The sequence below is a fragment of the Schistocerca cancellata genome, chromosome 8, assembly GCF_023864275.1.
Source record: "Schistocerca cancellata isolate TAMUIC-IGC-003103 chromosome 8, iqSchCanc2.1, whole genome shotgun sequence".
Lineage (NCBI taxonomy): Eukaryota > Metazoa > Arthropoda > Insecta > Orthoptera > Acrididae > Schistocerca > Schistocerca cancellata.
Window position 1 is genome coordinate 261,330,962 of NC_064633.1, and position 24,567 is coordinate 261,355,528.

The following is a 24,567-nucleotide window of genomic DNA, read 5'->3' on the forward strand; positions in this document are numbered from 1 at the left end:
TTTCACACTCACAATACTAAAAAGAAGAAAATAATGAAGTACATAATTTTTTTAATATAACATGTTTTTAAAACGGACTAAAAGCATAAAATCATTTATCCTAGCACAATACAGATTCATAAGCCTTTACAGATAGTCCAGAAAATTAGTGCTTATGAATTTATAATAGCTATGAGAACACCCGTGAAATTTATAATCAAAAATTCGAGGGCGTGCGGTATTTAATAGTGCGGAGTGTAGAGAGTAGCTGTCTTTGTAAAAAATCACGCAACAGTTCATATCATTCGCAGTGCAACAAAATTATTATCAGTGTTTATGTGAAGTATCAGTTATCTACTGCCTGCATCTCGCGTTTTCCGTTTCAAATTTTACAAGTACTGTTACAGCTATTAGGAAATTACAAGAACAATTGCAAGCACAATTATTTTTCAGGGCTATCTGTATGGGGTTAGAAATCTGTAAGAGACAAGGAGAAATTATTTTACACTTTTTAGTGTAGCCGAGAGCGCTAATGCGCTGCTTCCTGGACTCGGGTAGGCGCGCCGGCCCCAGATCGAATCAGCCTGGCGGATTAACGACGAGGTCCGGTATGCCGGCCAGCCTGGATGTGGTTTTTAGGCGGTTTTACACATCCTGCTAGGTGACTACTGGGATGGTCCCCACGTTCCGCCTCAGTTACACGACCCGCAGACAGATGAAAACGTTTGCACTATTTCATGGCTTACACAAGATGCAGACAGCTGAGGTACACTAATTCCGCCCCAGGGGGGTTCAGGGTGGCGATAGGAAGGGCATCCGACCACCCTCTGTAACCAACACCGCCAATTTCATAGTAAAAAGACTGACCCCGCGTTGAAGCGGGACAAAGGCCCCAAGAAAAAGAAGAATAGGTCTGTTTAAAGACACGTTGCATTAAAAAGCTGGCATTTAAATAATTCTTTATTTTTACAGCGACTATCTCCGCTGAGAGCTGACAAATTGTACTTACAAAAGGCTCTATATTTTTTGCCAGCATGCTGTCGATGACTTTGTTGTAGTGGTCGATTCCCTCTTGATTGATCTGGTTGGCATAACCTGTAGGTAGGATTCTGGACCACGCTATGGATATCCGGTACATGGTCGACTGAAAAGTGAGAAAACGCATAATCACACTAATTTTAATTCCTATGGGAGCTAGGTTGCAAAACTATTTTACATTTATATGGACAAAACCTATTCTAAAATAATGTCACCTACTCATTTCGGTAGACTACGTCTTGTTCCTGCTTCCTGATTCTTAACCATGACATATTTCAATTATAGTTAAACAAAAAGTGAACATGGGAACACAGAACGCAAATAAAAGGAACGTTGTGAACGACCAGTCCGTTTGGCAGTAGAACATTGATACGAGAGAACGTGGAACGAAATTATAATGAAAATGTGTTTCTTCTGTGTTACTGCAAGTTGTTGAAGCAAAAACGGTATCATACATCATTTTGCATTATTTTGTTTTTTGTACTTCTAGTTGCAAAGCAACATTAGATTTTCAGTCTGATTTGTCTGTGTTGTGTACAAGAGAACTCTTACAAAAACTATTGAAGTGATGTTTATCATTTGTGAATTTCTATCGAATCATTCACAATTCCGCACTATACATGTTTCCATTATCCAATACCTAAAGAACGAGATACGTTACACACGACAAATTTACGTGCAGTGTTATAGTGTGCTGGTATTACTTTACTTAAAACGCATAAAAATATAGAATAAAGCTCAAAATTTTATATTTTAATTTAGTGATGTGAATGTTCGACACAATAAGGCAACGATAATGGAAAATCAGGCTCGAAACTAAAACTGTCTGACAAAAATATAGACTGAAATTCTTAGTTGTAGAAGATGAATTTACAGCAATAGACTCTTGAGAGAAAATTCATAATCAATGAGGCACAAAGTAGGAAGAGAGTCAAACAAATACGTTATTTGGTAGATCATGGAAGCTCAATAGAAACAGTTAAAGGAATCAACACCCAAAGGTGATAAAACGTTAACTGGTAGCTTCCGCAGAAGAAAATTTACTATGTAACAATAGCTTGACACACACATTACATTACAAGTCAATATGAACCGCTGGCTCTGAAGGGAGACTGCATAAATAAACTTTGTAGTGTTACAGTGAAACAGAATATAGAAGAAAAAACTGCGATTCTATTCGGCGATCATTCTTACCCCCATGTCTGAAACAATGTCGATATCCTCCGGGTACTTGTGGTAGGAGTCGTCAGTAATGTCTGCATTTGATCCATCAGTTGTGAAGTTTGGTTGTGTATGCAGCAGGCGATCCCAGATATTTTCTCCCTTTCCTGTAGGGACAATGCAAACCAAACCGCTGTACACACAGATAGTATGTTGCATTCTCCCTCAAACAAATATCACTATTTACGAAGTCCCAACACAATGTAGGAGCAAAGACCAGTAAATCAGATTACAAAATTTTATTTTTCCAGTTTCCATTACAGTTCAAAAATTTTTATTTGTGTGACTAGTTTCGCACTACATGGTTCATTCTCAAACCGTAGCCTTCGTTGTAAATGTTAACATACATTTGTACCAGTGTACACATATACAATAGTCACAACTGGTATTTTGACGTGTATGGAATAGTAATGATTATTCAAGATCCAGTAACTTCAAAGGGAAGAAGAATTAAATGATCTGATGAACGGAATGAACAGTCTAATGAGTACACAGTATGGTTTGAGAGTAAATCGGAGAAAGACGAAGGTAATGAGAAGTAGTAGAAATGAGAACAGCGAGAAACTTAACATCAGAATTGATGGTCACGAAGACAATGAGGTTAAGGAATTCTGCAACCTAGGCAGTAAAATAACCAATGACGGACGGAGCAAGGAGGACATCAAAAGCAGACTCGCTATGGCAAAAAAGGCATTTCTGGCCAAGAGAAGTCTACCAATATCAAATACCGGCCTTAATTTGAGGAAGAAATTTCTGAGGATGTACGTCTGGAGTACAGCATTGTATGGTAGTGAAACATGGACTGTGGGAAAACCGGAACAGAAGAGAATCGAAGCATTTGAGATGTGGTGCTATAGACGAATGTTGAAAATTAGGTGGACTGATAAGGTAAGGAATGAGGAGGTTCTACACAGAATCGGAGAGGAAAGAAATATGTGGAAAACACTGATAAGGAGAAGGGACAGGATGACAGGACATCTGCTAAGACATGAGAGAATGACTTCCATGGTACTAGAGGAAGCTGTAGAGGGCAAAAACTGTAGAGGAAGACAGAGATTGGAATACACCAAGCAAATAATTGAGGACGTAGGTTGCAAGTGCTACTCTGAGATGAAGAGGTTAGCACAGGAAAGGAATTCGTGGCGGGCCGCATCAAACCACTTAGTAGACTGATCACCAAAAAAAAAAAAAAAAAAAAAAAAAAAAAACTTCACAAAGACAAGAGGTGCTGAACGTACTTCCATACGGTTACAACATGGATCTTGAGTAGACAACGTACTTTTGGAGAGAGCTTTCTATACTTGTCATTGTGATGATACTGGATCCTGAATAAACATCACTACTCCATACCTGTAAAAATATCTGTTGTGGCTGTTGTGCATGTGCACACTTGTGGAAATATATGTAACCATTTACAACGAGCCGGCCGAATTGGCCGAGCGGTTCTAGGCGCTACAGTCTGGAACCGCGCGACTGCTACGGTCGTAGGTTCGAATCCTGCCTCGGGCTTGGATGTGTGTGATGTCCTTGGGTTTAAGTAGTTCTAAGTTCTAGGGGACTGATGACCTCAGAAGTTAAGTCCCATAGTGCTCACAGCCAGTTACAACGAAGGCTGTGGATTGAGAATGGACAATGTAGTCCGAAACTAGTCATCATAAATAAATATTTTTGAATGTAACTATGAGAGAAATTGAAAAAATAGAAATTAAAAATAAAAAGTAAAATTAAAAAAAAAATTCTCTATGACTAGTGTTCGTTAAAAAGCTATATTTGGTGCTCCTCATTCCACCTAAGAATTTATTCCCACAACACGGCAACGTTTCAGAACTTAATCTCACTGGTTCTCCAAGCAAAAACTATATATACTTGACATGAATCTGTAAATAACAAATCATATACGGCGTGTCCCAAAAAACACCAACAAACGTTACGGACAGGTTCCTTACACCAAAACAAGAAAAAAATCTCTAGTAAACAAGTCCTCTGACGCTCATATCTTAAGAGATGAGAGAACATGTTCACCTTCGATGCTATGAAACACATCTCATGTACTGCCAGCTGTTTTTTTTTCATATTTTGGGAAGAGTTAGTATGGATAAAAAAAGTGTTCAGTAAACATGGGCTCTGAAATGCGTACCTTAAGAGCTATCAGTACTTGTTTGATAGAAGAGAAACAAGTGCTCATATTTCTTAAAGTATGCAACTTAGAGTCCATGTTTACTTGAATTTTTTTTCTCGTTTTGATCAATACTTTCTCCTCTCAAAATATGGAAAGCAAAGACCTTGGTGTAGAAGCGATATGTTTCATAATATCGTATATGGACAAGTGCTCATACCTCTTAAGGTATGCATTTTAGTGTCCATCTATACTAGCCGTTTTTGCTTATTTTTGTACAAGGAACCTTTCCTTAAAGTATGTCGGTGTTTTTTTTTAGATACCCCGTGTAAGTATCAGTTAGGCACTTCAACGCGATTTGCCAATGAATATTAGTATGTAAATGCGACAGAATTGGAGAAAGTGCTGTTTTGAAAAGAAATGTTATTGATTATGGTTCACTTAGGAATAAATCAATAGAAAGATAAAGAGAAATGGATGCGGCAAAAATTTGAATAGTTAAAAAAAAAACAGTGGTTATCGGGAAGATACATTCAGCGTATAAAATTCAAAACAGCTTTTGGTGGAATTAAAAGCAATGGTGTCAACATAAAGAATGCAAAGGAATTCCACTGTTAATTGCAAAAGAGAGAGCGGATGGGTGAAAGGAATATACATTGAAGATCTCTTCAGTAGAGAGAAACATTGATATTAGAGACAGACAAATGCCAGAACTATCGCATAACGGCTCATGCAGACAAGTTTTTTTTACGAGAATAGTACACAGAAGAAGGGAAAGAGATTCAGCATATGTTAAGTGATGATCAACTTCCCTTTATGGAAGGTAAAATCATTTGAGAAGCAGTTCTGACGTAGCGCTTGATAATCGAGGCAAGACTTATGGAAAATGGAATACCTTTACAGGATTTATCAACACAGAAAAATAATCATTTTATAAATTTCGTAACACAGTCACAGACTAGGGGACTGATGACCTCAGATGTTAAGTCCCATAGTGCTCAGAACCATTTGAATCATTTGAACCGTCTCTAATAAACTAGTCGTTGACGGGACGTTTAGCTCAAATTTTCCTTCTTTACTTCCATAATAGACAAATTTAAATTCATTTCTTTTCCTGTACATTTTTTTATTTTCTTCTTTGGTCGTTGGCTTTAAGTATTTCTTCTGCCACACAAAAATTCTTCGCAGTTACATTTCTTGCACTTGTGTTTATCTGATCAACATCTGTAATTATCCAGTTTTAGGTAGTTGTTTTCCTCTTCAGCTAAAGTGTCTACTACAGTCTTTACTCTCGCAGTGTCTACGACTCTGAGACATTCAAGCGTACATAATCATTCCTCAATAATTTATTACTACCATGTCTTCTACATCGTTTCTTCCTGACGATCCTCTTAAACTGTAATTTTCTCATCATTATAGTTCACTTGAGATCCGAGTATATACCTGCTCCTGGCTACACTACACAATTCAATATATGGTTTCGGAATTTGCGTCTCGTCATAATGCAGTCCAGCTGGAATAGTTCCGTGTCTCCCATCCTTTTTCCAAATATTTCTCCTCCTCTTATGACTCCTAAACATAAGACACATGCTAACACTAAATCGGTCACTGTATCTGTGATTGATATTGCCGGAGTTGAGGGGTATTACAGGTAAGTTTAACAACATACAACGTGGATTAAGTGCAGTGCCAAAGTGACCATTCTATTTGTGAATAATGTTGGATAGTTTGAACGTTAATAGACGTTCCTGTGTTTTGAGTCATCAGTCTTCTGATCGGTTTGATGCGGCCCGCCACGAATTCCACACCTGTGCGAACTTCTTCATCTCAGAGTAGCACTTGCGACCTATGTCTCCAATTATTTGCTAGATATATTTCAGTCTCTGTCTTCCTCTACGGTTTTTACCCTCTGCAGCTCCCTCTAGTACCTTGGAAGTTATTCCTTGATGTCTTAACAAACGCCCTATCATCCTGACCCTTCTTCCTGTCAGTGCCGGCCGTGGTGGCCTTGCGGTTCTAGGCACTTCAGTTCGGAACCGCGTGATTGCTACGGTCGCAGGTTCGAATCCTGCCTCGGGCATGGATGTGTGTGATGTCCTTAGGTTAGTTAGGTTTAAGTAGTTCTAAGTTCTAGGGGACTGATGACCTCAGATGTTGAGTCCCATAGTGCTCAGAGCCATTTGAACCATTTCTTGTCAGTCTTGTCCACATACTCCTTTCCTCTCCGATTTGTCCAGAACCTCTTCATTCCTTACGCTATCAGTCCACCTAATTTTAAACATTCGTCTGTAGCACCAAATCTCAAATGCTTCGATTCTTTTCTGTTACTGTTTTCTCACAGTCCATGTTTCACTATCATACAATGCTGTGCTCCAAACAAACATTCTCAGAAATTTCTTCCTCAAATTAAGGCCTATGTTTGAGCTATTAGACTTCTCTTGGCCAGGAATGCCCTTTTCACCAGTGCTATTCTGCTTTTGATGTTCTCCTTGCTCCGTGCTTCATTGTTTACTTTGCTGTCTACGTACCAGAATTTCTTAGCGTCATCTACTTCGTGACCATTAATGCTGATGTTAAGTTTCTGGCCGTTCTCATTTCTGCTACTTCTCATAACTTCCTTCTTTCTTCGCTTTACTCTCAATCCATATTTTGTATTCATTAGACTGTTCATCCCATTCAGAAGATCATGTAATTCTCCTTAATTTTCACTGAGGATAGTAAAGTTATCAGTAAATCGCGTCATTGTTATCCTTTCACCTTGAATTTTAATTCCATTCGTGAACTTTCCTTTTATTTCCATTATTGTTTCTTCGATGTATAGATTGAACAGTAGTGGTGAAAGACTACATCCCTGTCTTACACCCTTTTCCATCCGAGCACTGTGTTCTTTGTTTTCCACTATTCTTATTCCTTCTTGGGTCTTGTACGTATTGTGTAACACCTGTCTCTCAGTACATCCCTATTTTCCCCCCAGAATTTCGAACATTTTGCACCATTTGAGATTGTCGAACGCATTTTCCAGGTCGACACATCCTATGAATCTGTGCTGATTTTCTTACAGTCTTACTTCAATTATCATCCGCAAAGCCAGAATTGTCCCTCTAATGCCTTTACCTTTCCTAATGCCAAACTGATCGTTATCTAAGACATCCTCAGTTTACTTTTCCATTCTTCTGTATATTATTATTGTCAGCAACTTGGATACATGAGCTGTTTGGCTGATTGTGCAATAATTCTCGCACTTGTAAGCTCTTGCAGTCTTCGGAATTGCTGGACGATATTTTTTCGAAAGGCGGATGGTATATCGCCAGACTCATACATTCTACGCGCTAATATGAATAGTCGTTTTGTTGCCACTTCCCACAATGATTTTAGAAATTCTGATGGAATATTGTCTAGTCTTTCAACCTTATTTGATCTGAAGTCTTCAAAGCTCTTTCAAATTCTGATTCTAATACTGGACCTTATAGGCATAGGAATAGGGAAATTAGAGTAATTGCGTCAGCTGCTGGCGCTAAATCTTCACTGAATCTGACAGTCATACTCGATGAATAGTCAGTGTAATCTGTACGGCTTTCAAGCAGGTACGAGGGCTTGCCCAAAAGTGATGACTTCGAATTTATTCTGGGAAAACCCAGAACGCTTTTTATAAAAACAGTTTATTAACATTTTACGTCTTGGTTTCTCATATCTACATACTTATTTCTCAGCATAGTCACCTTGGTGACGAACATATTTCTCCCAACGAGAGACCAGATTGTTGATACCGTCATGAAGAATATTTGAATTCATTGATGGAGCCACAACCTGACTTCTGCTTGCACCACTTCATCACTATCAAAGTGAACTCCTCGAAGGTGTTGTTTATGTTTGGTCAACAGATAAAAATAGGATGATGTCAGGTTGGGACTGCATGGAGGATGATCCGCTACAGTAAATCCAAGGCGTCGGATTGTTGCAAATGTCGCAGCGCTCGTGTGTGATCGGGCATTGTCATGCTGGAGAAGAAAGTGCTTCCTTGTTTGGACGAACTTTTCTAAGGTAAGAAACTCGACTTCAGCACACTGTTTCTCACGCATGGACATAGTTACGTTACATACCACCATGTTACACGCTACAATTCGAAGCCGTCTGGTTGCAGAGTCGCGTGAACGAGGCGAAAAAGTCGACTGGGTAATAATCATGATAGGTAACAGCTCAACCGGTACCGAGAGTAGAATAAAAAAATTTGGGGCATTACTTTTTAGCACGCTCTCGTATATTGTTGATAAGCCTGCAAAAACATCTCTAAAATTTGAATGCGCTGGTAACACGACACAAGAAAATTGAGAAAACGGAAGATATTGTAACAAATGATTTGGTTGGAATAGGTAACTTTTTCCTTTAATGGAGGTTGTCACCCAAACAGTAAACGTATAAACATGGTACCTTGAACTTCTTTGAAGAGTATCTCATTAATATATTAAAATTCCAAAGCATCGGTGACGAAACAAAAACAGTTTTGATTGCAGGGGAAATAATATTTCTATTGTTGTGTTTCGGCCCTCTGCGGCATTGTCAGAAAATTTTAATATACTGGAATATTAGGATTAGTCACATTTGTGGGGACCACGTGCGTACATTAAACAAAGACATTTGCTGCTGAATCCCCAGAAGGTCGAAACGCGTCAGTAAAAGTATTGTTTCCCCTGCAACCAAGTTTGTTTTTCTTTTGAGATACCAACCACAGCTGCTGTAACAGATACGCCATAGAGTGGGAAGAACCGAAGTATATAGGAGTTATTTCAGACAGAACGTTAAGCTATAATGAATACCTTACAAAGACAGCAAAACATTGCTCAAGGAATTATGTCATAACGAAGCTGTACGGAAGCACATGAGGTTCTTCGGCATCTACACTACGATCAACAGCTTTAGCTTTAGTTTACTCAGTAGCAGAACACTGCTTCCTCGTCAGGCTGACCCACTCTCAGGTTACCAGTTCTAAATCATATACCTCCACAACAACGGCAAAGACAACACGCACTTCTTAGATGCGTTAGAAACATGCGAAACATTCAATATCTTCCTTTTCATTAATTCTTTGATAACATGAGTCTTAAACGACCCCACTCTAGAAAAACCATCAATTTCGGAAAATATACGCTTAGAAAATGACACGTTTGGTATTGCGCAATACTGGTAAATAGATACTATAACTGCAGATCTCAAGAAATTACTATGTATCTCTGAAAAACCGACTGGTTTTGACGTTCCAAGAAAGTCCTGAGTAATTCTTAGGCCAGTGAGAACCAACGCTGGTAGATGTGCGGAGGTAAATGTTGGGCTGGTGCTCAACGCCTAACTCAGAAAATACGATACACAGACAGTTAAAATACGACAGCACAAGTAACTAAGGTTACACGATACACACCCATGGCATCGCCGACCGCGGTGGACAAGCGGTTCTAGGCGCTTCATTCCGCCACCGCGCGACTGCTACGGTCGCAGGTTCGAATGCTGCGTCGGGCATGGATGTGTATGCTGTCCTTAGTTTAGTTAGGTTTAAGTAGTTCTAAGTTCTAGGGGATTGATGACCTCAGATGTTAAGTCCACATAGTGCTCAGAGCCATTTGAACCATTTGAACTGACACGGCATCTGGGCACAACATTACAACAGAAAAAGTTTGCCAAGTCATGAAATTAACAGACCCCGTAAGACGAAATGAACCCTCGGAAAGACAGTTTGACAAACAGTAGGCAAGGTACCGTCACAGCTGCAGTACACCTCTGCCAGTACTGCATTTAAAAGTTTCCAAGGACATGGTAGGACGTGTGACATCAGTGCTGCGATCGAGTGCAAAGGTTGTAGAAGATTCCCAAAAGTGTTGAAGCAACTATTCACATGATAAATACTTTTCGAAAATAATTAATTGTTTGCCACAATCAGACTTATTTCGAAACGTAGCTATCGGTTTCGGCCGCCATATCACCCATCATCAGAGCATTCAGTCCCAGCCATGAGGAAATCTCATGTCATTTGCGCTCTCCATAGTGGTTGGGAGTAACCCACGGCATCTGTTTTATGATCTGATGATTGCCGATGACGGCCGAAAGCGGTAATAACGTTCTGAAATTGGTATGACTTTTGCGGACAATAAAGTACTATCAAAACAATCACTGTGGGTCTCCAATTCGACTGAACTGTTGCTTTAACAGCATTTTCCGTAATTCATAAACATATCTTGTACACTGTTGTCGTTTAGTTTCTATGTATGTCATTTTCCTATAGATCCCAAGTGCACGTTTGTGGAATCACGGCGTAAATAGATATTTTGAGATATAAAGACAGACTACGCTATTATGCAATAATGAATTAGTGGTTAATATTGTGGGAAATCACGTTATACTGTGACGAGTTTGTTCACTTCGCCTGATTTTCCGAGAAAAAATGTTTGTATGTTTTGATCGCCATAATGAACAAATTAAATAAATTTTAATATGGGGTTAAATAGAATAGGCAACGTGTCATAGAATTGTAGGGGAGGTCGAGACGAACAATTGGATATAGGACTCTTTCGGTATATCAGACTGGGAAGAAACCTCAAACTACAGCTCATGTGCACCACGTGAAATATTCAACATCCTGTTACTCACTTACTCCATCGGTTCAATGGGCTGTTTCGTTAAAATTGTTAATTTGAACTTTCCCGTGATAGTAATGAAAGAAAAAATATATTTTTAAACCTTATGGAAAAACTAATTACGCATACTTCTTGTTCAAAACTTAAATCCTTCCAAGCACAATAGTTTCGTAACAAGAAGGCCAGACAAGAAAAACGATTAATTGTTAGTACTATCCTAACAATAAAATGTAGAGAAATTCTAACGCAGAGATTAGTTTCCGCGTTGTAAGATTCTGCTTCCATGTCTTTATATTTTACCTTTTGAAAACAAAGTAGGCTGTGTGCTTCTTCTGTCACTACAAGATTTGCATGTCTTTACTGCGCGCGCGCACGTGTGTGTGTGTGTGTGTGTGTGTGTGTGTGTGAGAGAGAGAGAGAGAGACCATTTTCGTTGGTAATAAATTCCAAGTATCCCTCAAGTAAAAGCATTTTTTAAAACAATTACTTAATTGTCTAGCCATCCACAATGCATCGGCCTGAATATTCAGCCATTGGACAAAAATAATGAAATTACTTAAGATCTTAATTATTATAACGAGAACCAATCCGATCGCTGTTGGAATGTGCTTCCATGATACGGGAAAATCTGTATGTGAAACTTTCGAATTACTCTTATCTTTAAATGTCACATAACTGGAGGACTTTTTCTTTGATGTAATTTACGCTAAGGCCGGCCGGAGTGGCCGAGCGGTTCTAGGCGCTACAGTCTGGAGCCGCACGACCGCTACGGTCGCAGGTTCGAATCCTGCCTCGGGCATGGATGTGTGTGATGTCCTTAGGTTAGTTAGAATTAAGTAGTTCTAAGTTCTAGGGGACTGATGACCTCAGAAGTTAAGTCCCATAGTGCTAAGAGCCATTTGAACCATTAATTTACGCTAACTTGAAGGCACATTTAATTCAGCTGTTCACATTCATAATATTTTGAGGTGAAATTTACACTACGTCTATTTTTCATTGTATGTTTTTAATATTCAGTGGTGACTTAAGACAAAATGTCGCCCTGCGCTTATGCGCTGTAGCTCACGTAAGACGTGTATATTTCTATTGTCTATTGTCAAACCACAATTTATGAAAGTTGTTTATATTTTATTAATAGGATTAAGTAGGAATAATTAATATTTGTCATGTTGGAAACAATTGTGGTAGCAGGGAATGTCTGCACCAAAGTACTGTTGGCAGGAGAGACCGCACATTGGTATAATTTTAAAAAGGACTGGAGAGACCGCGTATGGATACATTTTAAGAAAAAAGCGGGAAAGACCGCGCATTGATACATTTTGTAATGGTAGCAGGGATTGTCTGCACCAGAAAGCATTGGTGGCTGGAGAGACCGCACTTTAGCGTTCTTAGGAAGTCAGTAGTAAGCGAGAAGTGAAGCGAGTCGGTAGCAGGTCTGAAGCGAGAGGTTGAGAGGAGCGGTGTGCCTGCCAGCCACCAGCTATAATTTACAAGAATTTCTAAACGGATGTACAGAAACATCAGTGATGTACAGAGACATCAGCTAACTATTATCATAAGAGGAACTAATATTATTGAATTATTTTTTTTGAGAAACTCAAGACTACTGAAGGTATGTTTGCGCAATGCTAGTTGTAAGATTATTGTGAAAAGTAAGTCCCATTTGAACGTTTGTAAAATCATTTCATTCAGAATATAATTAATTTTTGCCAGCAATATTGCATTACTGATTATAATCCATCCCAAAAACCATCAACGTATAACTTTGCAAAATTTTATTGTTGTCAAGAAAAAGTTTAACTATGAATTACGTAACGTCAGTCAAATTAATTAAAGAAGAACGTCAGCTTTGCTATTAAGGAATAACGTCAGCTTTGGTAATAAATACAGCCACTTATTGTGACAGCCCATCAGCAGCTAATAAAGTTTTGTAAAACAGAGTAAGTATATTCATGTCACAGTTCGATGTAGCAGTCTGATGGCGATCCAGTAACAGCAAAAAAAAAAAAAATGGTAAGGGACAGTTTTGGGTTATTGCAGATAACGACTGAGGGCCACGACGACGACACATTCCATGCTTCGTCGAAATAATCAGAAAATCACTTTTAATAAGCAGCAATTAAATTTGTATGCGAAGATAGAGAAAGAGAATAAATTTCAATGGGAAGATTTCATTTGTTATTATTAAGCAAGAGATAGAAATCCTAAGGGAAGGTTTCATAGGTTATTGTAGAAGGGAAGGTAGCATAACAAAAGAGATACAGAGGAGACGGGAAGGTTTCACTCAGGTAGTTTTCCTAGGCCACTCTGAGGCAGCTTCCCGTCTTGACAGGCCATACATGTCCTGTTTCAATATGTTCGTCTCGACGTCACCTACACCACTGCAGTACCGTTGCACTCTCCTACTTTTTTTCACACATATAGCGATCAGACCATTTGATTGCCAGTTATTGGCAGTTAACTACTTTTTCTTTAAGTCGTCAACCTTTCGACTGATCTGATGCAATACTCCGTCTTTTCCTGCCGTGCGTTAATCTCTTTATCTCGGTGTAAATACTAGATCCAACGTTCTCTATGAGCTGTCTAGTGGTTCCCGGTCTTCGTCTTCCACTACTTCTTCTGCTCCTTCCAGCACAAAGTAGGATGCTGCAGCAGATGTACTTCCAACCGTTCCATTGTTGTGGTTACGGTCTTCTCTGATCTTCTATCCCCTGCTTCTCGTTTTAGTACATCTTTCTTCCGGCACTTTAAATGTAAACTCCATTTTTAACATTCTATAGCATCACATTTCAAATGCTGCAGTTTCTCCTTCTCCAGATTTGCTATCGTCGTCAGTTCATTTTCAAGCAATGATATCCTCCAGACATTCACTTCGGGAACTTATTTCACGTTTCCATATCTGTAGCTGATACTAATGGAGCTATTTTAGTGAATAAACATTCCTTTGCAGGAGCCAGTTAACTTACGATATCATGCTTGCGTTGGCCATCCTGTGTAATCATGCTTCCTAGATAAGAAAATTCTTCTTCTTCTCATTAACGCGCTATTACCACTGCCATATCTTTTCTAATTCTTATGTTATGCGCTACATACACACTATAAACTTTCATATCACATTCAATTATTACTTATTAATGAACCAAAATCGGACGATTAGTGTTGGTTACTACTCCACCCATAACCCTCGAAAGGCAACCGAAAATGAATGCCGGAAGATAACTGATTAAAGGCGATACGGGCTGAATGTATATTTCTTATGCATCTTGGATTGTTTTCGTAGTAAACTTAATTGCGCCGTCAACAACTGCATATTTATGTTCTAACTGAGATTATATCTAAAGATATGTAAGCTATTAGTTATCAGCAGGAAAATTACAGAATACATATGCATTGAGCAGCATATAACCTACATTTGACACTGCATTACAGATTGTACAACGGCTCCTGTCTACAGTTTCATTCGTGCAAAGCTCCTAATTCGCCCCCAGTTGCAAGCTCTACCTGGTGAAGGAGGAAAGGAACATTCTAGAACAAATTTGAGAGAGATTAAGTACGCCAGAATTATTTTAACGGATACTATGAATATTATTATTAATGAAATAAACATTAGTCTTCAGCATTCTGACTGATTTTGATGCGGCCCACCATTAATTCCTCTCCTGTACCAACCTCTTCATCTCAGAGTAGTACTCGCAAATTACGTCCTCAGTTAGTTGTTTTATGTATTCTAACCTCTATCTTCCTTTATAGTTTTTACCCTCTATAGCTCCCTCTAGTACCATGGAAGTCATTCTCTGATGTCTTAACAGGTATCCTATCATCCTGTTGCTTCTTCTTGTCAGTGTTTTCCATATGTACCTCTCTTCGCTGATTCTGCGGAGAACCTTTCCTAGTTTTCCCACAAGCCATGATTCACTACCGTACAATGCTGCGATCCATAAATTCATTCTCAGAAAGTTATTCCTCAGAATGAGGCCAGGAACGCCCGTTTCCCCGTGATAGTCTGCTTTCTGCGTCCTTCTTGCTTCCTCCGTCATTGATTATTTTGATTCCAAGGTAGCAGAATTTCTTCGCCTGTGCCGGCCGCGGTGGTCTCGCGGTTCTACGCGCTCAGTCCGGAACCGCGCGACTGCTACGGTCGCAGGTTCGAATCCTGCCTCGGGCATGGATGTGTGTGATGTCCTTGGTTAGTTAGGTTTAAATAGTTCTAAGTTCTAGGGGACTGATGACCACAGATGTTAAGTCCCATAGTGCTCAGAGCCATTTGAACCATTTTTTTTCTTCGCCTGCTTACTGTTCACGAATTTTAATATTAATTTTGTTGCTAATTTCATTACGCAACTCTTGATTTCTATCGTCTTCAAAATTTTGTTAATATGTGGGGTCTCCAACCGTTTTGTGAAAGAAAAGATTATCCATAGGAGGATGTACAATTACATTAGATATTCGTTGTGCACAATGAATAAATAATATGATTGCATGACCTACTACAGACTTGTTTTCTTTCACAAAACTGCTCTCTTTTTTCAGTTTACTCTCAATCCATTTTTTATACTTGTTAGACAGTTCATTCCACGTCCTGTAATTATTCCTCACATTCGCAGAGAATAGCAATGACATCATCGAATCCTGTCACAGATATCCTTTCACTCCGAATTTTAATGACATTCTTGTACCTTTCGTTCTTCGATGTACAGTTTGATCAGTAGCGGTGAAAGACTGTACCCCTCTCTTAACACCCTTTTTAATCTTAGCCCTTCCTTCTTGGTCTTCCAACCTCATTGTTCCCTCTTGGTTACTGTCCATTCTATTGCTTGAGCCTTGTCAAGCAGTTACGCAGGGTCAGCCATCGTTAAACGGATTTGGCATGTCAATGTTAAGGGGTGGCCGGATGCCCTTCCTGCCGCCACCCCGTTCCCCCCCGGGACGGAATTAGTGTACCCCAACTGTCTGTGTCCAGTGTAATCCATGGAATAGCGCAAATGTGTTCAGATGTCTGTGAGCCGTGTAACTCAGGCGGAACATGGGGACATGCCCGGTATTCACCTAGCGGGATGTGGAAAACCGCCTAAAAACCACATCAAGGGTGGCCATCACATCGGCCCTCGTCGTTAATCCGCCGGGCGGGTTCGATCCGGGGCCGGCGCGCGTACCCGAGTCCAGGAAGCAGCGCGTTAGCGCTCTTGGCTACCCTGCCGGGGCCTCTTGGTTACTGTATGTATTGTGTATTATCTGTCTTTTCCCTTAGTCTTCCCCTACAGCTTACTCCTAACTTACCCATATTTTGAACATCTTCGATCATTTTACAATATCAAACGCTTTTTCTTGGTCTAGTAATCTTAGGATTCAGTTTTATTAAGTCTTGCTTCCATCATCAGTCGCACAGTCACTAGTGCGACAGTCGAACTGATCTCCATCCAACAGATCCCCACTTCCGTTTTCCATTCTTCTCTATATTGTTATTTGAGTAACTTGGATGTATGCGTCGTTAAGCGGGTTGTGCGATACTTCTCGCACTTCTCACCTCTTGCTTTCTTTGTGATTGTGTGGATTATGTCTGACGGCATTTGAGTAAACTCAGAGCTTCTGAAAATCAACCTGGATGGTCTCGTGGTTGCCATTTTCCCCAGTGGTTTCAGAAATTCCTAAGGACTACTGTCTATCTCTTCCACCTTATTTGAAGTTAAACAGTAAAAACAAAATAAGTTATTGGTGCAGTTTTATTAGACAGAATCTTGTGCCACATGTTGCTTTTGACACTAATTACTACACAGGTAACAAGTTTTGGTGAGCAGTGATTAATAACATCAGGGTGATGACCCAGATATGTTTCAAAGCGCAGTGTGGCTGTAACTGAGGCGGTAGCTGACTCACCGTCGGTGTTCCAGGCCCCCTCGGTCTGATAGGCTGACGTTGCGAAGCCCAGGTAGAAGTTTTCCGGGAACTGGTTGCTACTGTCGGTCGCGGCTTCAGCGGCAGATTCCGGGAATGGCATTACAAGCACAAAAGCCATTACAAGAATGACATCTGAACACGTAGCTCTCTTCCAATACCATAGTCCTGAATTCATTCTGTAAGAGAATGATACCTACGTCAGAAGCGAAGCGAAAAATTCTTTTTACTCACTAGAATACATGTACTGTGTGGAATTCCCTTTGAAAAACACATAAACATTGATGTTTTAAATTTTCTACATTTACTTCTGCTGCAAATAGAAGACGTGTACAGGGGCTATTTAGAAAAGCAAAGATGACAAAAATGTGTCGCACAGAGAAGACATGTTAATGCGGTGCAGCACCGGCTCTGACATTGGTAATATCCACATTTCAGTGATGGGAATCCTCAAGCTTCTTTAGGTACGTGACATCCAGCTGAAGCTACTAATTGATGATGGATCCCTTAGAATCACCAGGTTGCATGGATGTTGACCGCTACGATTCACTCTTTGTTGCGCATAGTCCGAAACATTTTCTATGTATTCACCCTAGAACGCTAAAGGGGGGGAAATGTTACATTGCTACCAAATCATCGTAAAGTTTACTACCCCACATTTTATTCAAAGGAGGTATATGTTATAGGTTAAACAGTAATTAATTAACATTACGAAGTCTCCAGTGGTATGTTGCTTACCAAATTAAGTACAAAATGTCCTGTTTCATAACTTACTGCTAATATAAACTTTACGAAGATTTAATAATTAAGGTTTAAGATTGGATGATTTAGTGGACTAGTTGAGGTGCGGTGGGAGGGAGGGGGTTGGGGCCTTGAGTGTTCGTCAAACAAAATGTAGTGAATAAGGTTGTTGTGTACTTGGATTACAAGAGTGTCCACGAAACACTTCTTCCTGGAAATGTAGATGAAATGGCGCCATTTTATCACCGAGAATATTGAAATAAACATCCTGGTTCGAGTAAACGGTACCATGAATGAGTGGGTCCAAATTACGTACGAAAAACACCTTCAAAACATACAAAACCGCCTCTGAGCTAAATCATACTCCTCACTTATTGAAGGCCACACAGCTCACTGGGCAGTTGGTGCATTCGACATTTTGCTTTGTTTGAAAGGAGGCAAAAGCACAACACGTTGGACCATGCTACACGCCCCCAGTCAGCCAGTGTTGTTTGACCCACTGAAGACGTGAGCTCTGTGTGTCGTTGTGAGAAATAGTTTTGCGAGGTACACGACTCAAAATGTCCATCACATGCAGTTCTCTTTGAGATGTTCTCTCGGACCTGGTGGAGGTGGGCTGCGATTAGCGACAGCAACAATTCCTGTGCGGATTTTGAACCGAGTGTTACTGACAAGTTGCATATATGTCCGATTCCCGTTAGGTTCCTTTTTCCGCCTGTCCTCCTTCACCACTTCTCACATGCGAATACAATCAAAGCGGCATTAGGCTACGTAGTGTTCTCTTTAGTAAAAATTAAACTAAAATCCACCCGAACAGGCCGTGACCATTTCAGTGTGCACCTCGCTTGCGCATGGTGGGCGACGAGTCCTGCAGGTGTACACTTTGTTTACCTCACGTCTCAGTACTACAGTGGTTGCATCAGCGTACTACTCAACCACGATATTGTTGCAGTAAGCCATGATCGGAAAGGCGTGGTGACGTTGCAGTAAACAGTTACGATGCAGACTAAGGAAAAAGTTTCGCACTGTCAGCCGGCCGCTGTGGCCTAGCGGTTCTAGGCGTTTCAGTCCGGAACCGCGCTGCTGCTACGGTCGCACGTTCGAATCCTGTCTCAGGCATGGATGTGTGTGATGTTCTTAGGTTAGTTAGGTTTAAGTAGTTGTAAGTCTAGGAGACTGATGGCCTCAGATGTTAAGTCCCATAGCGCTCAGAGCCATTTGAACCAATCGCACTGTCAATGCTTTCAACTCAGCTGCGCGTTTACTATCAACACCGCTAACGTGCTGACTCACGGTAAGCCGACAGAAGCGTCCTCATTCCTAGGTGCAATGGTATTGTGGTCGACTGATACTACAGTGTTGTGTTTCACCATTAGATTATTGTGTGTGGAGTTCGGTAAAGAGCGAAGTCTGCAAGCGCAGAGTGAACACAAAGCAAATAATTGTCGCTCGTATTTTACATTAGTGTACTTAAAGTAAAAGGAACGTAAGAATGAGTTCAGATCAGCAACACAGCAGCTATTTACAAGAGCTTCAAAATGCATTGCTGTGGACGCTGGATTTTTTGAACACCTTTTGTGAGGAAATTGACACAATTAAACAAAACATAAGATGACACTAAAAAATGGTTCAAATGGCTCTGAGCACTATCGGACTTAACTTCAGAGGTCATCAGTCCCCTAGAAATTAGAACTACTTAAATCTAACTAACCTAAAGGACATCACACACATCCATGCCCGAGGCAGGATTCGAACCTGCAACCGTAGCGGTCACGCGGTTCCAGACTGTAGCGCCTAGAACCGCTCGGCCACACAGGCCGGCTAAGATGACACTATTTCATTTACTATCACCGCCATTTGCCCTGTTTCCCAATGTTTTCACTGTTTCCTATGCAACTGTTAAAAATATTTGACATGCGTTCATACTATTTTTTTTTTTTTTTTGCAGAACTACTGATACTATCGCACCTCAAACCATGTACCTTTCCTCCTGACTCACTCTGTATAAAATATGTAGAAGAACCAAGGGGTAACAATAAGAATGCAATACCAAAAACGAAATGCTCTGATTAAAAAAGGTGTAAGGAATACATTCTTCATTTATCGATTGTGATTAATGTATTGAAACTTATGTTGTGAAATTATGCTTGAGTTACCATAACTGAATTTTTCAAACGTGATCATGATTTGTTGCCCGATCCTGTTCCATTGTTTAAGCATTTCGCACGTATTTACAAATTTCTGAATGTGCCGGTATCGTATGGAAACGTTGTTGCTCTTTGTAAGAGATGCTGTAGGTGATTTCTTAGTCGCAGAGTCCCGGTTTCAAGACTGTTTACTCGTGGTCTCACTAAACGAGGCGACAAGGGTGCAGTACCTAGGTGACTTACCTCATCAGAACATGTGAATGAACAGGATGTGAATAAAGTGGAAGACGTTATTCAGATGGCAGAGCGCACTCCTTCAATAAGAAAATGAAGATGTTCTATAAATATCAGCGACCCACGCACAAGACCATGGCGAACATTACATATGGCCAGCTTCCGTCATTGTCTTCTACTTCTTCTTCCTGGCCTTTCCCTGTATCTCGTCGGCATGATAACTACTGGATTTGACGATGTGCATAGGGTGGTCTGACGCCCTCCCTGTCCTAAAGTTTGTCCAACAGAACAGTCAGAACGCGTCCATGGGACATGTCTTCGTCACCAAAGGATAACTATATTGTGTTAGATCATGAACCATCGTGCGTTTGGAATTCCTCTTTTTTTAATAGCGTCCACCTCCGTAGTTAAGCGGTCAGCGCAGCTTATTGCCATACAGAGGACCCAGGTTCGATTCGCTGTATTGAAAGATAGGTTTCCTTGGTAGCAGGACTGTTACTTGGTGCCCTCAACCTCGTGAGGCCAATTGAGGAGCCACTCGATCGATTATCAACCGTTACAAGGTAAAGAAATCGACAACGAGAACGGGAGTGGTGTGGTGACAAGGTCAAGAAGCGCGATGACAACAGGTGGTGTGGTGACCACATGCCCCACCCTACCATGTGCAGAGACGCCATAGGCAGGGGATGGCACGGTGGTCGGTCGGCCGCAATTTTTCGTCCAGAGCCAGAATGCGGACTTTCCGTTACCTTTCGAGGAATAGTAAAGAAATATTGTTACGTAGACTGATGAACGTTGCCGACACATTTTGACCACCGGTCTGGATCCGTGCTTGCTGTACTTAGGAAATAATATGGTGGTATCCTATTGCCTTCCACACTGCACCTCCTCTGTAATTCAGTTCATCCTGAGCATGTCAGTAAATACACTCATGCTCATAAATTAAGGATAATGCTGATACATGGTGAAACAACGCTCTGGTGGGCGGTTTGCAGGTTTAAATCACCTCGGGGTATGACCATGCGGTGCATTTGACCTGCAGTCGTCGCACGTTGGCGTTGGCAGCAGTACACATAGGCAGCGGTGTGATGCTGCATGTCATAGGTTCAGCAAGTAAGTGTGCAGACGTTTTCAGATGTGCAGATGGTGACTGTGTGTTGAAAATGGCTCAAAGAACACATATTGATGACGTTATGAGGGTTAGAACTGAACCAACGACTGGAGGCTGGTAAAACACAGCAGGTCGTAGCACAGGCTCTCTGTGTGCCACAAAGTGCGATCTCAGATTATGGCAACTATTCCAGCAGACAGGAAACGTGTCCAGGCGTTACAGTACGGTACGTCCACAGTGTACAACACTACAAGAAGACCGATATCTCACCATCAGTCCGCAGACGGCCACGGTGTACTGCACGTAGCCTTGCTTGGGACCTTACCGCAGCCACTGGAACAGTTGTCTCCAGACACACAGTCTACAGACGACTGAAAAGACATGGTTTATTCACCTGGAGACCTGCAAGGTGCATTCCACTGACCCCTGGTCACAGGAGAGCCTGTAAAGTCTGGTGTCAAGAAAACAGTACATGGTCATTGGAACAGTGGTCCCAGGTTATGTTCACGGACGAGTCCAGGTATAGTCTGAACAGTGATTCTCGCCGGGTTTTCATCTGGCGTGAACCAGGAACCAGATACCAACCCCTTAATGTCCTCAAAGGGACCTGTATGGAGGTCTGGTTTGATGGTGTTGGGTGGGATTATGATTGGTGCATGTACACCCCTGCATGTCTATCACTGAGGAACTGTAACAGGTCAGGTGTATCGGGACGTCATTTTGCACCAGTATGTCCTCCTTTTCAGGGGTGCGGTGGGTCCCACCTTCCTCCTGATGGATGATAACGCACGGCCCCACTGAGCTGCCATCGTGGAGGAGTACCTTGAAACAGAAGATATCAGGCGAATGGAGTGGCCTGCCTGTTCTCCAGGCCTAAACCCCACCGAGCACTTCTGGGATGTTCTCGGTCGACGTATCGCTGCACGTCTTCAAACCCCTGGGACACTTCAGGAGCTCCGACAGGCACTGGTGCAAGAATGGGAGGCTATAGCCCAGCAGCTGCTCGACCACCTGATCCAGAGTAGGCCAACCCGTTGTGAGGCCTGTGTACCTGTGCTTGGTGATCATATCTCATATTGATGTCGGGGTACATGCGCAGGAAACAGTGGCGTTTTGTAGCACATGTGTTTCGCGACGGTTTTCTCAACTTATCACCAATACCGTGGACTTACAGATCTGTGTCGTGTGTGTTCCCTATGTGACTATGCTATTAGCGCCAGTTTTGTGTAGTGCCACGTTGTGTGGCACCACATTCTGCAATTATCATTAATTTATGAGCATGAGTGTATACTGTCACAATGCAGTTTGACAGCCTATGTCTTCTGCAGTGTGCTGACACTTCGACCATAAAGAAGAAACACACTCGTCCGTTTTCCCTATTGTTAAGACTGCCGTCTCTGTTCTCCACTGAAGTTGTTGGTCGTCTTCATCTGTAATGCTAGAAAGGGTCTCTTACAAGGAGCTCTTACTCGAAGCCCGAAACGAGATTTCTTCCTTCTTTTTTTAGAAGGTGCTAGCAATACTTCTTCGCCTTTTGCACTCAGGCTTGGGATCTATAATGGTGAAGTTATCGTGGAATGTTAAAAATTCTCCAGAAAGTATCGGTCATTGAAAATCGTCTCAGTAATTTAATAACGTCTGAATAAAAAGAGGCCGGGTCAGATATTTCACTCAACAAAAAATTTCACTCCTCCAAGTACAGAAATGGTGTGTTTTATGTCTGTTTGCTTCCACGCATTCACATTGTGAGACTAGAAGTGAAGACTTTTTAGTTCCTTTGACTTTTTTAAGACAGATAATGTTTTATGATAGCTAACATGATTCGGCTACGTAGACCAAACTCAACGGATCTACCTAATCTAATAAACAGCAAAAAAAGTACAGCGGCTTTACTGACACTAATCTAACATGGTTTCCTTACGTCCTCCCCACCAATCCCTCCATTCCATCCCCTCCTCCCTCCGCTCTCACTCCAAGCTAAGGGTGGTTCCGTCACACTGAATCACATAGTGACGTTTACATGAGGGTAGGTGGTCTGTACACGTTTTCATCAAGAGTGTTCCTGATATTGATTATGTCTGAATGTTCATCATGCTCTTTCAGATGTGGCGGACTACGTTTTGGAAGAAATGGTACGTATTAAGTAATTGTTGGAAGTAAAGAAATTTCTCCTTATTCATGATTTTCCAGCCTCGGACCTACTATTCCATCGTCATCAAGATGGAGAAAATTAAGAACTTATGTTAGTTTTTACCGTACTGTGAAATAACCAGGTAATTGTAAATTTCTGCGCGCCCATGTTGAAATCTTTTTGCGTTGTTTACTACTGTCAAGCAGCTTCGCTGCTTACCCGCACAATCACACATATACGTTACATTAGATTTGACTCAATCCTTCTGGTGATGGTAGTATAATACTCCGAACCACGTCATGGAAATGTAAATAAAATAAGTGGTTATAGATAATTATGTATTTAAATAATTTGTGATGATCACAGTTAGACCAAAACTTAAATATTCATACTCAAAATTTTATTTACACTTTGACTAACAACAGGTTGGCTGGCGAGAGAAAATGCTCATTTTGCTTCAGATTCTTCACTTAGCAAGGTCAATTTCATGAGATTTCATTGATCTTGAGGTGCACAGCGTTGCAGACTTCTGTCTGGTTGAGACTGTATACTTCTCATTAATTCATTCTCCTCCTCTCAATCTCCTCTCAGCAGTTTCATTAGCTCTACTTCGTCCCGGTCTGAGACTGTTGGACGTCTTCGTCCTCAACTTAAAAGACAGTGAAGTTATCAGTGGGACCGTTACTATCAGTGGGACTCACTATACGACAGTAACTTATTTCTTTAGTCTCCGCTCACAGCAGGTAAGTGTAGAGCTGCTAATACCTAGCAAGATTATGTAACGCGCTGACAAGTTACATACCGGTTCGTGATAAAAAGTCGTTTTTTCCAAGGACAAAACTGTGTCACGTAACGACAGTTTACGGAAAGAATGCGTAAGCTAACACAAGGCAAGACATTGAGCAATTTTAGACGAGGCACTCTCTTAAGCATTTAAGTGTCATAGTTTAATTAGTGTGGTTACACCAAATGTTGCGTTTAATTGTCTATTTCTGGGGAGTTACGTTGTTTTAATTCACATATTAAGAATCCAACAATTTTTTATGTTGTCCCTATTCACTACCAAACAGAAGAGTGTTACATTTGTCGCATAAACTGTAAAAGATAGAAAATTAAAAAGTCCTCAATTCTTTTGTACAATACTTATAATATTGGTAATGTTATTATAGAATGCTGAAGATTAAATGGGTAGATCATGTAACAAATGAGGTGGTAGAATAGAATTGGGGAGAAGAGGAATTTGTGGCACAACTTGACTAGAAGAAGAGATCGGTTGGTAGGATCTGTTCTGAGGCATCAAGGTATCACCAGTTTAGTATTGGAGGGCAGCGTGG

The 24,567-nt window shown here is 40.9% G+C and overlaps 1 protein-coding gene across 2 annotated transcripts in view; it reads right to left on the reverse strand.

Moving 5' to 3' along the window:
* The window catches only part of LOC126094630 (myrosinase 1-like), a 192,588-nt gene that overhangs the window by 150,552 nt on the left and 17,469 nt on the right, over positions 1-24,567 (reverse strand). For both annotated transcript variants that reach the window (XM_049909114.1, XM_049909113.1), the window contains exons 2-4: positions 16,852-17,048; positions 2,212-2,345; positions 989-1,123 (exon numbers count right to left, since the gene is read on the reverse strand). In XM_049909114.1, coding sequence (XP_049765071.1) covers positions 989-1,123; positions 2,212-2,345; positions 16,852-17,047 — 465 coding nt within the window. In that variant the 5' untranslated portion in view covers position 17,048. The remainder of the gene's footprint in view (positions 1-988; positions 1,124-2,211; positions 2,346-16,851; positions 17,049-24,567) is intronic.